Source organism: Pinus tabuliformis, chromosome 7 (genome assembly GCF_031772625.1).
Source record: "Pinus tabuliformis cultivar Carrire ecotype Pingquan chromosome 7, CPIR1, whole genome shotgun sequence".
Lineage (NCBI taxonomy): Eukaryota > Viridiplantae > Streptophyta > Pinopsida > Pinales > Pinaceae > Pinus > Pinus tabuliformis.
This window is the reverse complement of record NC_142293.1, coordinates 1749020680-1749034652: the sequence shown is the minus strand read 5'-3', so window position 1 is coordinate 1749034652 and position 13973 is coordinate 1749020680. Positions and strand designations below refer to the sequence as shown.

The 13973-nt window shown below is 39.8% G+C and overlaps 1 protein-coding gene across 3 annotated transcripts in view; it reads right to left on the bottom strand.

The window, feature by feature from the left end:
- Positions 1 to 275: 275 nt before the first annotated feature.
- Positions 276 to 13973, bottom strand: part of LOC149255334 (protein SAWADEE HOMEODOMAIN HOMOLOG 2-like) — a 50011-nt gene continuing 36313 nt past the window's right edge. For 2 of the 3 annotated variants that reach the window (XM_089460459.1, XM_089460458.1), the window contains exons 7-10: positions 2082 to 2133; positions 1673 to 1816; positions 1245 to 1364; positions 276 to 1026 (exon numbers count right to left, since the gene is read on the bottom strand). In XM_089460459.1, the coding sequence (XP_089316585.1) occupies positions 595 to 1026; positions 1245 to 1364; positions 1673 to 1816; positions 2082 to 2133 (748 nt within the window). In that variant the 3' untranslated portion in view covers positions 276 to 594. The remainder of the gene's footprint in view (positions 1027 to 1244; positions 1365 to 1672; positions 1817 to 2081; positions 2134 to 13973) is intronic. The other variant, XM_089460460.1, reaches the window with a different exon arrangement.

Genomic DNA, 13973 nt, shown 5'->3' with positions numbered 1-13973 from the left:
AGATACTGGATTGCAAGACCAGTTATGGTTTTCTTTTGAGACAGCACAATCCAAAAAGATAAATTTGGTCCAGTATTTTTTTACAGATTACCTGTGAATGAAAGAAAGCACCCATGATTATTACCATGGTGAACATATTATAATCGAAAGTAGCTTATTAAATTTTGTAGTTCTCATACAAGCAAACAGTAGGCATGCCATAGCCTGGCTGTGAACTCTCAATATACCATTAGTCCAGTATATTCAACATATTAGGGTCACAATGTCCACCAACATGAACAAATAACGATCTCATCAATATTATTTATCGAGAAGAGAGGTTTCGTGTCAAACAATAGTTACAATGATTTCCTAAAATCCAAGTCTTATAAGTCAAATTTAACATACAAATATTAACGCTGAACTAATGCATATGGCACACAGGCTCAGCAAAATATGAATTGCTACTAATTACACCATAAATATAAAGCAAGAAAACTTGCAAAAATGATTCCTCCAAAAGGATAGCTTCTAAAACTTACTATTACAATAGTATTATCTGTAATATTTGCGCAGGTGCTTTTCAGCGATATAAGTACCCCTAACTTATTTCCTTCAATCTTGGATTGTACTTTTTGCTGCTGCGTCAACCTTGATATTCGAAGCATCATCTATACGAGTTAATGAAGGAGCACCCATGTTCTGGATAGAATCAATTTCTGTGGCTGGAAAATTTGCTTGAGACTCGGCAGATGAAGCTTCTTTAGCATGCAAAACTGATGAAGTCGTGGGAGCAGTTGAGGACTGAACATTTGCTTCTAGAACCTGGCTAGTACTCCTTGGTACCTCCGCTGAGAGATGAAACTCTTCCCGAGTTCCTTCTCCAAAATGACCAATGGGATTGGGAGCTGCAGGGATATCTTTTACTTGCTGAGATCCTTGGTCCAGCTCCATTGATGATAATTCTTTGGAAGCATGGACTAGTTTTAAGCGGTAATCTGTCTCTGGTCGCCGACAGATTTTCCTCAATGGTACTATTTCCTGCAACTTCAAAGTGAAAATCTGTAATTTACATTTGTATTTGACATTAAAGAAATAACCAACACCTCTCTTAGCAGGACAAACCTCCAAGATTGACATTTGGCAAAACAAAATTGACCTTTGTTGTAACGCTAATAATATAAACATGTATCGGGGACAGACATTGGCATATGCACGCAATTGAGAAAAGATATCTTACTCCATAAAGTGCATGAAAAACATACCTCAGATTGGTCATTGTCATACCGAACCAAGAACCTACACCTACAACCCCGCACATCATGTCTCCTTCTTTGGGCATCCAAAACATGAGCATCAAAGTATAGTGCTTGTTCTTTACCTTCCTGGAAGAATTCAGGAAAATATTGAGGAATATCAATATGGATAAAAAAATTGAAAAAGGTCTTATAATAAAGTACTGAATGTAATTGTCAATTGGGGTTATCCGGGGTGGTTGGGAGGAAGGAAGGGAATCCTCCCCACCCAGGTTCAATTCCCACGAGTGACATGACAGATGTTGAAGTAGAGGATGTAACTGTGCATAGTTAATTCAAAGGCAGAACTACCTGTGAAAAAGAAAAAGTAGAGAATGTATTGTGCATAGTTAATTCTAAGGCAGAATGATACCAAAAAAAAAAAATTAGAGCAGTACCTGAAAACAGAGTATGAGGTCTCCTGGCAGCACGGCTACACATTCAGAAGATTCACAGGGAAGAGAACGCTGTCTCACACACTTTTTCACATTGACCCATTCATCTTCCTCAGCTCCAAATCCTGCAAATCTTACACGGACTTCCTGAAAATAATGTAAAAGTTGCTGAATTTTCAGGCACAAAAAAAATAAAACAAACTGAAAAATATATAGAAAATTTCAAGATAATCTCTAGTATCTATTGCTTCACAGAGATATTACAGAAAAATATAAACTTCAGCAGAAACTGACAAAAGCATGAGTTTTATCAGCTACTCAGAAAACACAAAAACAAGAAGGAATCCATAACTAACTCCTTTTAGTAGGCGCCTATTTATTTGAACAAACGCTAGCAGCAGACAATACTTACTGGATCACCTGACTCAAACATTCTGTGTGTGACAAATGAAGAAACATCGTACCTATGTCAGCAAAACACAACCCTCGTCAGATAGAGGCTTACACATATGGCAGAGAGATTATAATGATTCATCCTGCACTCCTATAAAATGCACAAGTTCACAGGAACAACTGCACATCGCATCAGAAATGTTCCAAAATTTCCACTTTATTCCCAATATCAAATACTTTGACCTCGGATGATGAGTCATTAACAGCAACAAAAGTTAAATAGGACATCAAACTTTAACTGTGCAATAATTGACAAGTAAAAAATGCCTTTCAGCAATGAACTTATAGAAGATGAAAAAAATCATCAAGGAAATAGATAGAGAAAAAAGAGAAACTTAGGCTTCATTCAGAAAAGGCAAATAGCCGGAAAATATATCAAATTCTCAGCTGCAGCCCCCACTTAATGATTCTACTTGACTTTAATTTCTCTAAGTAAATCTGAATGATGTCTACAATGACAATGAACATTTAAAAAAACAGAGAAAAAAGTGAAATGAATTAATGATTGGAAAACCAGCTAAATTGCCCTGTTATAAGCTTACACATCATGGTTTTATTACCCATTACATGGTGTGACTTGACGGTGGGTTGGTATTTTCTGTCAATATATATTATATTTTTAATTTTTTGAAAACGTTTCATATATTACTTCAGAGAACGGATAAGTACATTAGGAGTTGAGAACTTCTGAGGATCCTTCTGATTTGACAAAGGGTTCCATATTCCCTGCAAGGAAAACATCAGCCATTGGAATCAGGACAAAAAATCCACTTTGCCCAATTATGCTCCAAGGGAATCTGAACCAACTCAATCTTGCAATGGTACACAAAGCTGTGTATGTGACAGGGATGACAATCCAATGGGCAAGGTGGTAGTACCTAAATACCCTAGGCATCCATACACAAATCATTTGACAATTCCAAAATTAGGAAAACTGCATATCCTGCATCATAAGGGTGCCATTGTCAGTATCATCAATCAGAGTTTGGGTGAAGATGTATGGCAAGTTCCAAATGGCACATAGGATACATGGGTTGACTGAACCTCTATATATTTGAACCAATATCCCCTCCTAACTTAGGAAAAGTACAAATGCTGCATCCCAAAGGCATAATTGCCAATGACATCAATCATAGTTTAGGTGAAGATACATGGTGAGTTACAACTGGCACATATGGTACATGGGTAGATGGACTCTCATTCCCAAGCAGTCATTTGAACCAACATTCATTCCCTCTGCCCGAAGCAATGCACTCTGCAAGTGTTAATGGTTCATTAGGACTGACTGTTGTAATAGGGTTTGTGTGTTCTTTTGGATTGAAGGGAGGCAGATTGGAAGGTCTCTACCCTGATGAAATTAGAAAGGATCTCAGTTTAGGGGAGCTGGAAGGAAACTTGGGGGTAAACAGTGAGAAGCAACCTATTAAGAGTCAATGTTCAAGGCATAGTTGTTGAGAAATCTATAGGCCAGAAGTTAGGATGATTTCTCTATCTATGATAACTGCTTGTGATGTCTTTTTACCTTTTCTTACTTATTAGCTTCTTCTCTTATTATTATGTTCGATCTTATCATCAAACAGCTATTAAAACAACAAGAACAATAGTACCCAAGAACACAGGATATAGGCTGAAGTCAGGGCCAAAACCTCTCCACTTTAGAGGAAAACCCGTAAATCTCTTCTCTTCTTATAGATTCTTCAATTGACGAATTCCAAGACCTCTGGACCAAGACCAAGTACGACCTCTCCGGATGATGTGCTACCTTTTCCCAAGCAAAACCCAAGTCAAATCTCTTCAAGCAACACAAATTCGACACCCAGCTTCAGAATTTCAGCCTCTACTGCAGGTCTGAAATTTTCAGCCCTCTGCAATTGCTATTGCATCCACACGTGAGCAAAATTTAGCCTTACAAGGCCTCCCAGCAACTTCGCTTGCCTTCCTTCCTTGTCTAGGGCTAGTAGGTGACCTATTAGGTCCTTCTAGCAACTTTGATCCTGTTCTAGAAGATAGAGAATTTTGACCTTGAAGCAGCAAACCCTAGCCTTCCTTCTTCGCACATGTGAGAGAGAATTAGCCCAGAAACTTCTTTTCTTCGTCCTCCTCCTTCCTTGCTAGCCTTCTTGTGCTTCTCCTTTGCTTGAATGAATGAGAAGTGAATGTGTCCCAAGGAAGTCAAGTTCCCTCCTTCATACAGGCTTCTTAAGGTGGACGTGACTGCTCAAAATAGGTCAACTTCTTAGCTGCCAGGCCGACTTTGTCTTGAAGGGTATTTTGACACTTTTAAATAAAAAAATGTTTCTTTTTACAAGTTACAATGTACCTGACAGGGTCTTCAACTTATGACAATGACTATTTTGACCTAGGACAAACCCTAGAAGCACTCAATGGGTGCTTGAACTCTAAAATAAAAAACCTTGAGCGTGAAATCCATGCTCAAAAATAACAATAATATTTTTTCTTAAATTTTATAAAATACAAGAATCAAAAGTACATTATATATTTATGAAGACCGAACCTAGTTACACATTTTTCAACAAAAGTTGCAAGTGTATTAGGTTTAAGGGCAGAGAAAATCCACCTAATTACTGGGGAAGATGTCATGTTGATCCAAATCATCCCAATGCAAGAAAAAGCTTTGGATGGAAGATTTTTGGGTAGGATTATAATAGTAAGTACACTGCAGGACTAGGTGTGTTAAATTTGGTCAATTTCTTTAGGTTACATGCAAATATTTCACATTTTGTCTAAAGGGTGGATGGCATTTGTTTTCAATGTGGGGAAAATGAAGATAGAGACAAAATGGGGCATTTGTTCTGGGCTTTGTCAATGTTAATACTCAATCAAGGGACGCACTATTTTGATTTGGGGACAAAAAGAGTCGGTCCATCCATTATGGGTGAAGTTCTCATCCCTGCCTTTGTTGTCATAGAACAAACATATGATGAAGGAAATAGGGAACAGTATTGGAGTTTTTGTTGGTGGTCATGACGATTCAAACAAGTTAGTGGTGAAATATGTGTCGTGTATTCTTGTTGTAATGAACTTAGGGCGTGAGCTTCCTAAAAGTGTCGAGATGGTTGCAGGCTCTTGGAGATATGCTCAGATTTCAAACTATGTAAGGGTCCCTTTTTCACGTAGTTTTTGCCATAGATATGGGCACTTGAAATATGAATGCCCTGGTGGAAACCCTATGCCCATTAAATAAATCAAAATGGACATGATAAACCCAAGGGGGCTACTATTCTAGGTGAAGGTACTAAAAATTCAAAAGATGGGGTGGGGAAGAACGTCATCAAACCGAAGCTAAAGTGAGGGATAAAGTGTTGGAAACACTGAGAGGGGGAGGGGGTGAATCAGTGTTTCTCTTCAATTAGTTAATTTTTAATCTCACAGAGTATTAATCATTAGCATCAGATAAACATAAACACCATTCAACAATGCACAACAATAAAGACAATACACCGGGGTTTTTTGGGTGGAAACCCTTCCGAGAGAAAACCCACTGAACGCTTCTTAATATTTTTCTTCAATAATTTACATCAATAGGAAGCTCCAACTTCCAAGTTTTCAGCATCAACTGAAGGAGGCTCCAACCTGAACGACGCTCCAACGCTCTAGTTTACTAGCTCCAACCCCCTAGGTTTACCAACTTCTACTGGAAGGACGCTCCAATGCCCTGCTCAGGCCCCAACCTACCCAAGCACCACCCTACTGCACTGAAGTGTTCTCAGGCTCCAACCTAAAGGAGACTCCATTATCCTGCCTTACACCACCCTATTCAACAAGCGGACCACGTTTCACAAATTTTAGACTAGATCAACATGTGCTCTATATCCAAACAACATCAAAACAATTTGCTGCCTCTACAACACTATCACAAGATCATCAACTTCCTCTGCTCAAACCCTAGAAACATAAGTGACTTTGTTAGGTCAAATAGGTAAAATTCCAATATAAAGTTTCTTAACTTTTTGTTTGATTTTCAGTGAAATATTTCTTCCAATTGTTGGTCTATAATTTGTTGTAGGTGAAATCTCTATGAGTATGTTTTGTGGTCACTATTGATAATAGACAGTGGTAACTATAGGGAAGGTATTTCTCATTTTAAAGTAAGAAATATACAGTGACAGATTTGATAGATAGCACCTGGTAACGAAGGCAGACAATAGGAAAAAATATAAGCATGAACAATAGTCCTTAGAATACGACTCAAGCACTTGCTTTGGAATTACGCTACCCTGGAAACATATGCAAGCTCTATTCTGCCACTGCCCTTGTATCACTAGCAGTCCCACACCCTGCTTCTTACTTGCTAATTTTAGATAACAATGGTATGTTCTATGCTTAAGAGCAATATACTTCAATTTCTTATTAGCCCAATATCAATTTCCAGTTTAGCAATCACATTAACATCAATAGTAAATGTAAATATAACATAAACAATAACCAGAAGACAAGCACAAGAGGGCATAATATTTGGCAGATGCCAGGGAAAAAACCCCAATGTGGGGAAAACCCTTTGATGAAATCTTCTTATTATTCTTCAAAAGTTCAGCAAAGAGAGAAAGAGTACAATATACAAAATTCATTTGCCCAAACACAGTCAAACCTATCCAGTCAAACTGCAGTCAACAAGATGCCCTAACCAGAAAGTCAACGTTGGTCAACTTAGCATAATTACTCCAAATCAGCTTGGTCAAACCCAATCAATTCAACCTCCAAGAACAGTCTGAATTAGCCCAAAACTATCCAGAAAAAGTCAGTCAAACTCGGTCAACACAGAGTCAAACATGTGGTCAACGCTAGTCAAACAACCCATAAAACCTCAAAATTTGTGCCAAGAAATGCGGCCTGCCCAAACAAAATTTCTCCCAAGAAAAACACAGTCAAACAAGGTCAATTGTTGCCCGATCAACGCTTGTCAAACTTGCTGCAATTTGGTCAACATAGAAAATAGAAAAGTACAGTCAACCCTTCGCACATGTGGAGAGAAAGCTGCCCAGAAATCCGTACAACCCAATCAAATAAGGGGAGAGAGAGATATGTGAGTGATGATGAGTGTCCAAATGAGGTAGATGCTCCTTCTATTTATATGCAACGTTGAGGATGAAAAGACATGACTTTTGGGCTTCTGAGCCTACATTAGTTTGTTGGCCAACCTTGACAATTTGTCCATAATAGAAATAAATACATAATTCCATTTATACATGTCAGAATGAGACGATCTTTAGATCAATCCTACACCTCTCGGAAAGAGGAATCCAATAAAAGATAGCATCTCCATCATATGAGCTATCCAAGGTGGAGTTTGGCCCCAGTTGCCAAATTTAACACTCCCTCTCAACTAGGAAGAATTCCACCTACCAAACCATGTGACAATATGTACCATCTTTGACATCCTTGTTATACTCTGCTCTGCTCTGCTCTGATGAACCATGAAAAAATAATGATGAAGAAATAATCGAGAGTGTGTCATACCACTCTCCACTGACCCGAAGTCAGTCTCCAATGATCAAGAGTGTATCAGTCCACTCTCCACTGACCCGAAGTCAGTCTCCATTGATCCCAGATCAATATCAAACATCCTAGCATACGGAGTATGATAGTACACGATGCATCCATCAGTAGTACTATGGTCCCTATCCTCATTTCCCTACTCATTGGCCAGATGAGAGGTACTTCCCATGAGTCCCAGACTACATGGGTAGGATGTATCGGCAGGAGAAGGTGAACCACTCATCCTGCTCATATGCCATAGGAGAAGGTGAACCACTCATCCTATGCATATAAACCATCATGGGGTATCACAGGAGAAGGTGAACCACTCACCCTGTACACAGCACACCACTAGGGGAAGGTGATCCACTCACCCTATGGTCACTCATCGCTCCAAGAAGTACCCCAAGCCCCCCGTAGCTCCCAGAGCTCAATATCCAACTCAAACAGGACCCTCATAAGAGGGTCTCTCCATGACTCCAAGTCATTCACGAAAGGTTAAGAATTTGACCTTCCTCAAGGGCTTCGTAAGAATATCTGCGACTTGATCATCAGTCCCAATGTGATGGAGCCTTATTGCTCCCCGTTGTACCATATCCTGGATAAAGTGGTACCTGATATCAATATGCTTGGAGCGGTCATGAAACACGAGATTCTCAGAAAGACAAATCCCACTTTGGTTGTCGTAGAAGATAACGGTGGTATCTAGCACATGTCCAAACAGCACACTAAAGAGCTTCCTCAACCAAACAGCTTCACAGGAGGCCATGCTAGCAGCAATATATTCGACCTCGACGATGCTCAAAGCAATTGTTTTTTGCTCCCTGCTCATCCAGGATATCGAAGCAAAACCTAGTGAGAAGGAACATCCCGATGTGCTCTTACGATCCACCACACTGCCAGCGCAATCAGCATCAGAATAACCATGGAGCCTCACATTCCTGGTGATGTATCTCAGTCCATAGGTGATTGTGCCCCGAAGATATCTCAAAAACATTCTTGGCAACAATCCAATGTATCTGATGAAGCTCGACCATAAATTGACTCAATGTATTTACTGCAAAGCATATGTCCAGACGGGAGTTCACCAAGAACATCAAGGCTTCGACGAGTTGACAATACTCAGAAGGATTTCCCAAATCGGCCCCAGCAACACTTCCACATAACTTCTTGAAGTTAAGTTCCATCGGAGTAGTCACGGACTTACAATCCACCATCCCAAATCTTTCAAGTAACTTCACAATGTATTTTCCTTGAGAAAGGAAAATCTCACCTGGCTTTTGCCAAACCTCCAATCCTAGGAAATAATGCATCAGTCCTAGGTCCTTCATCTCAAACTCAGAAGCCAACTCCCTCTTGCATTGATGAATGAGAGGGTCTGCACCTGTCAGAAAGAGATCGTCCACATAAAGTACCAAGATGAGAGGTCTATCATTCTCAACCTTAAAGTAAAGGTTCAGATCAGCTTCACTTCTTGTAAATCCCAACTTCATCAGATAGTTGTCGATCCTCTCATACCAAGCCTGGGGAGCTTGCTTCAACCCATAGAGAGCTTTCTTCAACCTGTGTACATGTGTCTTACGATCTTGAACTTCGAACCCCTCGGGTTGTTCTACATAGACATCCTCCTTAATTGAACCATGCAAGAAGGCGGTTTTGACATCCACCTGGTGTAGGTTCCATCCTTGCGCGACAACAAAGGCTATAATCGAACGGATTGTGGTATATCAGGCAACAGGTGCAAATATCTCATCGTAGTCCACACCTTCCTTTTGAAAGAAGTCTCCAGCAACAAACCTGGCCTTGAACTTTTCAGCACTTCCATGGGCTCCATGCTTGATCTTGTACAGCCATTTAGATGTGACAACAGATTTGTCCTTGGGTCTAGGGACCACATCCCAGACATAATTCTTCATAATCGACTCATACTCTTCGTTCATAGCATCCTTCTAAACTTGGTGCTTCAGAGCTTCTTCGAATGTGCAAGGCTAAGTTTGAACAACGGTGCTCATGGCAGCTAAGTACTCTTAGTACCTATTCGACTTCTTACTTTCACGAAAGTTCCCCTTGGTGCAATATGTCTCTCAGCATCTTCAAGAGTTTCCCTAAGCCATGAGGGTCTCCTTTTTAAGGAGGGCTCATGAGGAGGTGGATCAATGGGATCCATTGTTCCTTCAACATCAGGCATCGGCTCATCCTGTGATTCTCACTGGTTTCCTGTATCTGCTTCCTTGTCCTTCCTTGGAATAGGAAGGTTCCTAATCTTCCCAAGGGCAGCATCTTCATTGAAGATGACATCATGACTGATCTCCACTTCTCTTTGACCAAGCACATAGATTCTATATGCCTTAGAAGTTTCATTATAGCCCACGAATGTTCCTTTCTTCCCAGATGCATCCAATTTGCTTCTCTTCTCTTTCGACACATTAAAATACATGAGGTTACCAAAAATTCTAAAATGAGAAACATCAGGTTTCTTACCGGTGAAAACTTCTTTAGGAGTTTTGGAGTCCAATGCTTGATGAGGACATCTATTTTGAACATATACGACCGTGTTGACAGCTTCTCCATAGGAATTTTGAAAGGCTTTGATCATGAAGCATGGCACGAGTGGCTTCTATAATGGAACGATTCTTTCTTTCGGCAACACCATTTTGCTGAGGAGTATATGCGATAATAGTCTCCCACTTAATGCCAGCTTCTCTACAATAGTCATTGAACTCATTGGATTCATATTTGGTTCCATTATCGGTCCTCAATATTTTGATCTTCTTCCCTGTTTGATTTTTGACCAAGGCTTTGAAAGAACAAAACCATGTGAACACTTCGTCCTTTTTCTTCAAGAAATAAATCCAAGTTTTGCGAGAGAAGTCATCCACAAAGATAGCATAATATAAATATCCTCCCAAAGATGTCACGCGCAACATACCAGATAGATCAGAATGAACCAACTGCAAAATGTCGGTAGTCTTGCTATCACTTGAGGGGAATGGTCCCCTTGTATGTTTCACTTCGGCACATCCCTGACAAACACCTTCATGTTCTACTTTAAATTCGGGCATACTTGTCACCATCTTCCTTGCATCAGGTAGAGCCTTATAATGTAGATGAGCAAACCTCTGATACCATATTCAATTTGAAGAGATGTATCACAAGACATGGCTCCTAATGGGCTTCCTCCAACTTGATATAGGGTATCAACCCTGAATCCAAGAGTAAATGCTTCTTTGAAATTTCTTTTCCGAACACGTACCTTTCCATCGATGAATGCCACCTTGTATCCTTTGTCCTCCATTGTCGAGATGGATACCAGGTCCTTCTTTAGATCAAGTACATATAGTACTTGTAGATGAATGGTGTGACCTTGATTCAATTGAAGAGTAACATTCCCAACTCCCTTTACGGGATAGGTGGCATTGTCTCCAAGAATGATTTCCAAATTTGTATATTTTTCTATCAGATTTGAGAGAGCTTCCTTATAGCCAGTAAAGTGCCTTGAGGCACCACCACTAATCAACGAATTCCCAAGGTATCCGGAGGAGAGGTAGTAGAGAGGGCGGATATAAGATAAAATTCTTTTTTCTTGTTATCTACAACATTAGATTCATCATACCTAGAGTTTCTTAATCTTTTGGGAGGTTGACTATTTCCATGTTGAGTGGCGGGAGCATTCCTTTTTCCTTTGGTGTTGAATCTGCCATTCCTTTGATTGTTGTTGCCCCTGAAATTGTTGTAGTTGTTGTTTTCATCATCTCAAGATGTATCCCTTCTATTAGGACACTCCCTAGCATAGTGGCCAAACCTGTTACAAATGAAGCATCTTCCCTTCCTTCCATCTTTGAATCCCGGTCTTCCTTGACATTGCTTCTTTGAACCTACATTGTTCTTTCTTTTAGCATGAGTGGAGAATGCAGTAGGATCATTCCTATTTGAAGGCATGTCTCTCTCCATCATCCTTGTCTCTTCTTGAGTACATCTAGTTAGCAATTCATCAAAATCTGGAATCCTGTCATTGTTGAGGAGAGTGGTGTTGAACACATACCATTCACGAGGGAGACCTCCAAGGGCAATGAGAGTGAGCTCCCTATCAACGATAACTTCTCCAATTGAAAGAAGCTCATTTTTTATTTCGGTGATCCTCATGAAGTAGGATTGGATATCTTCTCCTCTTCCCTTCTTTATGTCCTTCAACTTGTTCTTAAGGAAGAGAACTTGGTTTGCATTGCTAGCTTTAAACATGCTAACCAACTTGTCATACATCTCCTTAGAAAATCGGAGATGTATGCAACCAAATGCTTGTTAATAGAATCCCAGATGATCTTCTTAACTTTGAATTCACCTTTCTTGTACTTTGTCTAACAAATCTCAGCGATTGCTCTTCTCATTGATTGCTCTTTTCACTCTTGCTTGGGCTTTGTCTTCACCTCAGCTCTAATAACATGTTAATTTTAGATAACAATGGTATGTTATGTGCTTAAGAGCAATTTACTTCAATTTTCTTATTAGCCCAATATCAATTTCCAATTTAGCAATCACATTAACATCAATAGTAAATGCAGATAGAACATAAACAATAACCAAAAGACAAGCCAAGACAAGAGGACACAATATTACGGATGCCAGGGAAAAACCCCCAATGTGGTGAAAACCCTTTGATCAAATCTTCTTATTATTCTTCAAAAGTTCAACAGAGAGAGTACAATATACAAAAATCAGTCAAATCTGTCCAGTCAAACTACAGTCAACAAGATGTCTTAAATAGAAAGTCAACATTGGTCAACTTAGCAGAATTACTCCTCCAAATCAACTCAATCAAACCCAGTCAATTTGGCCTCCAAGAACAGTCTGAATTAGCCCAAAACAATCCAGAAAAAGTTAGTCAAACTCGGTCAACACATAGTCAAACCTGCGGTCAACACTGGTCAAACAACCCAGAAAACCTCGAAATTTGTGCCAAGAAATGCAGCCTACCCAAACAAAATTTCTCCCAAGAAAAACATAGTCAAACAAGGTCAATTGTTGCCTGGTCAACACTGGTCAAACTTGTTGCAACTCAATCAACGCAGAAAACATAAAAGGACAATCAGTCATTCACACGTGGAGGAGAGAAAGCTGCCTAGAAATTCGTACAACCCAATCAGATGAGGAGAGAGAGATATGTGAGTGATGATGAATGTCCAAATGAGGTAGTTGCTCCTTCTATTTATATGCAACGTTGAGGATGAAAAGACATGACTTTTGGGCTTCTGAGCCTACATTAATTTGTTGGTCGACCTTGAAAATTTGTCCATAATAGAAATAAGTTCATAATTCCATTTATACATGTCAGAATGAGATTATCTTTAGATCAATCCTACACCTCTCTGAAAGAGAAATCCAATAAAAATATCAACTCCATCATATGAGTTATCCAAGGTGGAGTTTGGCCCTAGTTACCAAATTTAACATTACTCAAATAAACACAAGCCCAAAGAGGAGTCTCCAACAACGCAGAATCACCAATGGTAGGCTCGTCCCCTTTGAAACTCGTGGTTAGCACTATATGTGGCTCAAACCTTGGATTAGACAACACAAACAAACTGATGGCAAGGAAATCATTTCATGGCCCACTAGAGGTAAGCCAGTGATAAAGTCCATGGAAACACTCTCCCACTTCTGCTCCAAGATGGGGAGGGGCTGCAGCGAACCTTCTGGATGGGTATGCTCTATCTTGTTTTGTTGGCACGTGTTGCACTCCCTCACAATCTCAACACATTCGCCTCCTTTCCAAGTGAACCTCTCACTGACCTTCTTGGAGGTCTTTAGATATCCTGGATGTCCTACGAAAGGTGAGTTGTGAGTTGTTTGCACGATTCTCTCTTTGGGTTTTTATTCTAGTACAAGATAGATCCAGTCTTTATAGTAGATAATGTCATTCATAACCTGATATCAGTCATTGTGGATCAATCCATCTAAAATGTCACAAACAAATTTATTCTTTCAATACTCCACCAGCAGCAGCGACTTCCAATCTTCCGTCAACTCTATGAGTGAGAAAGTGGGTGGCATCCTCGATAGAGCATCAGCCACTATGTTGTTCTTGCCCTTGACATACTCTATCTCAAAGTCATAGACCTGCAACTTGCTTATCCACCTTTGTTGCCTCTCACTCAGTCCCTTCTACCCCATGATGAGTTTCAAGCTATTGTGGTATGTTTTTATCTTAAATCTGCATCCTACCAGATATTGCCTGAATTTGGCCAATGCATGCATTATGGCCAACATCTCCTTGTCATATATTGAATAGTGCAGCTCATAATCTCTAAGCTTGTGACTTTTGAAATGTTATGGGGTGTTGATTTTGCATAAGGGACAC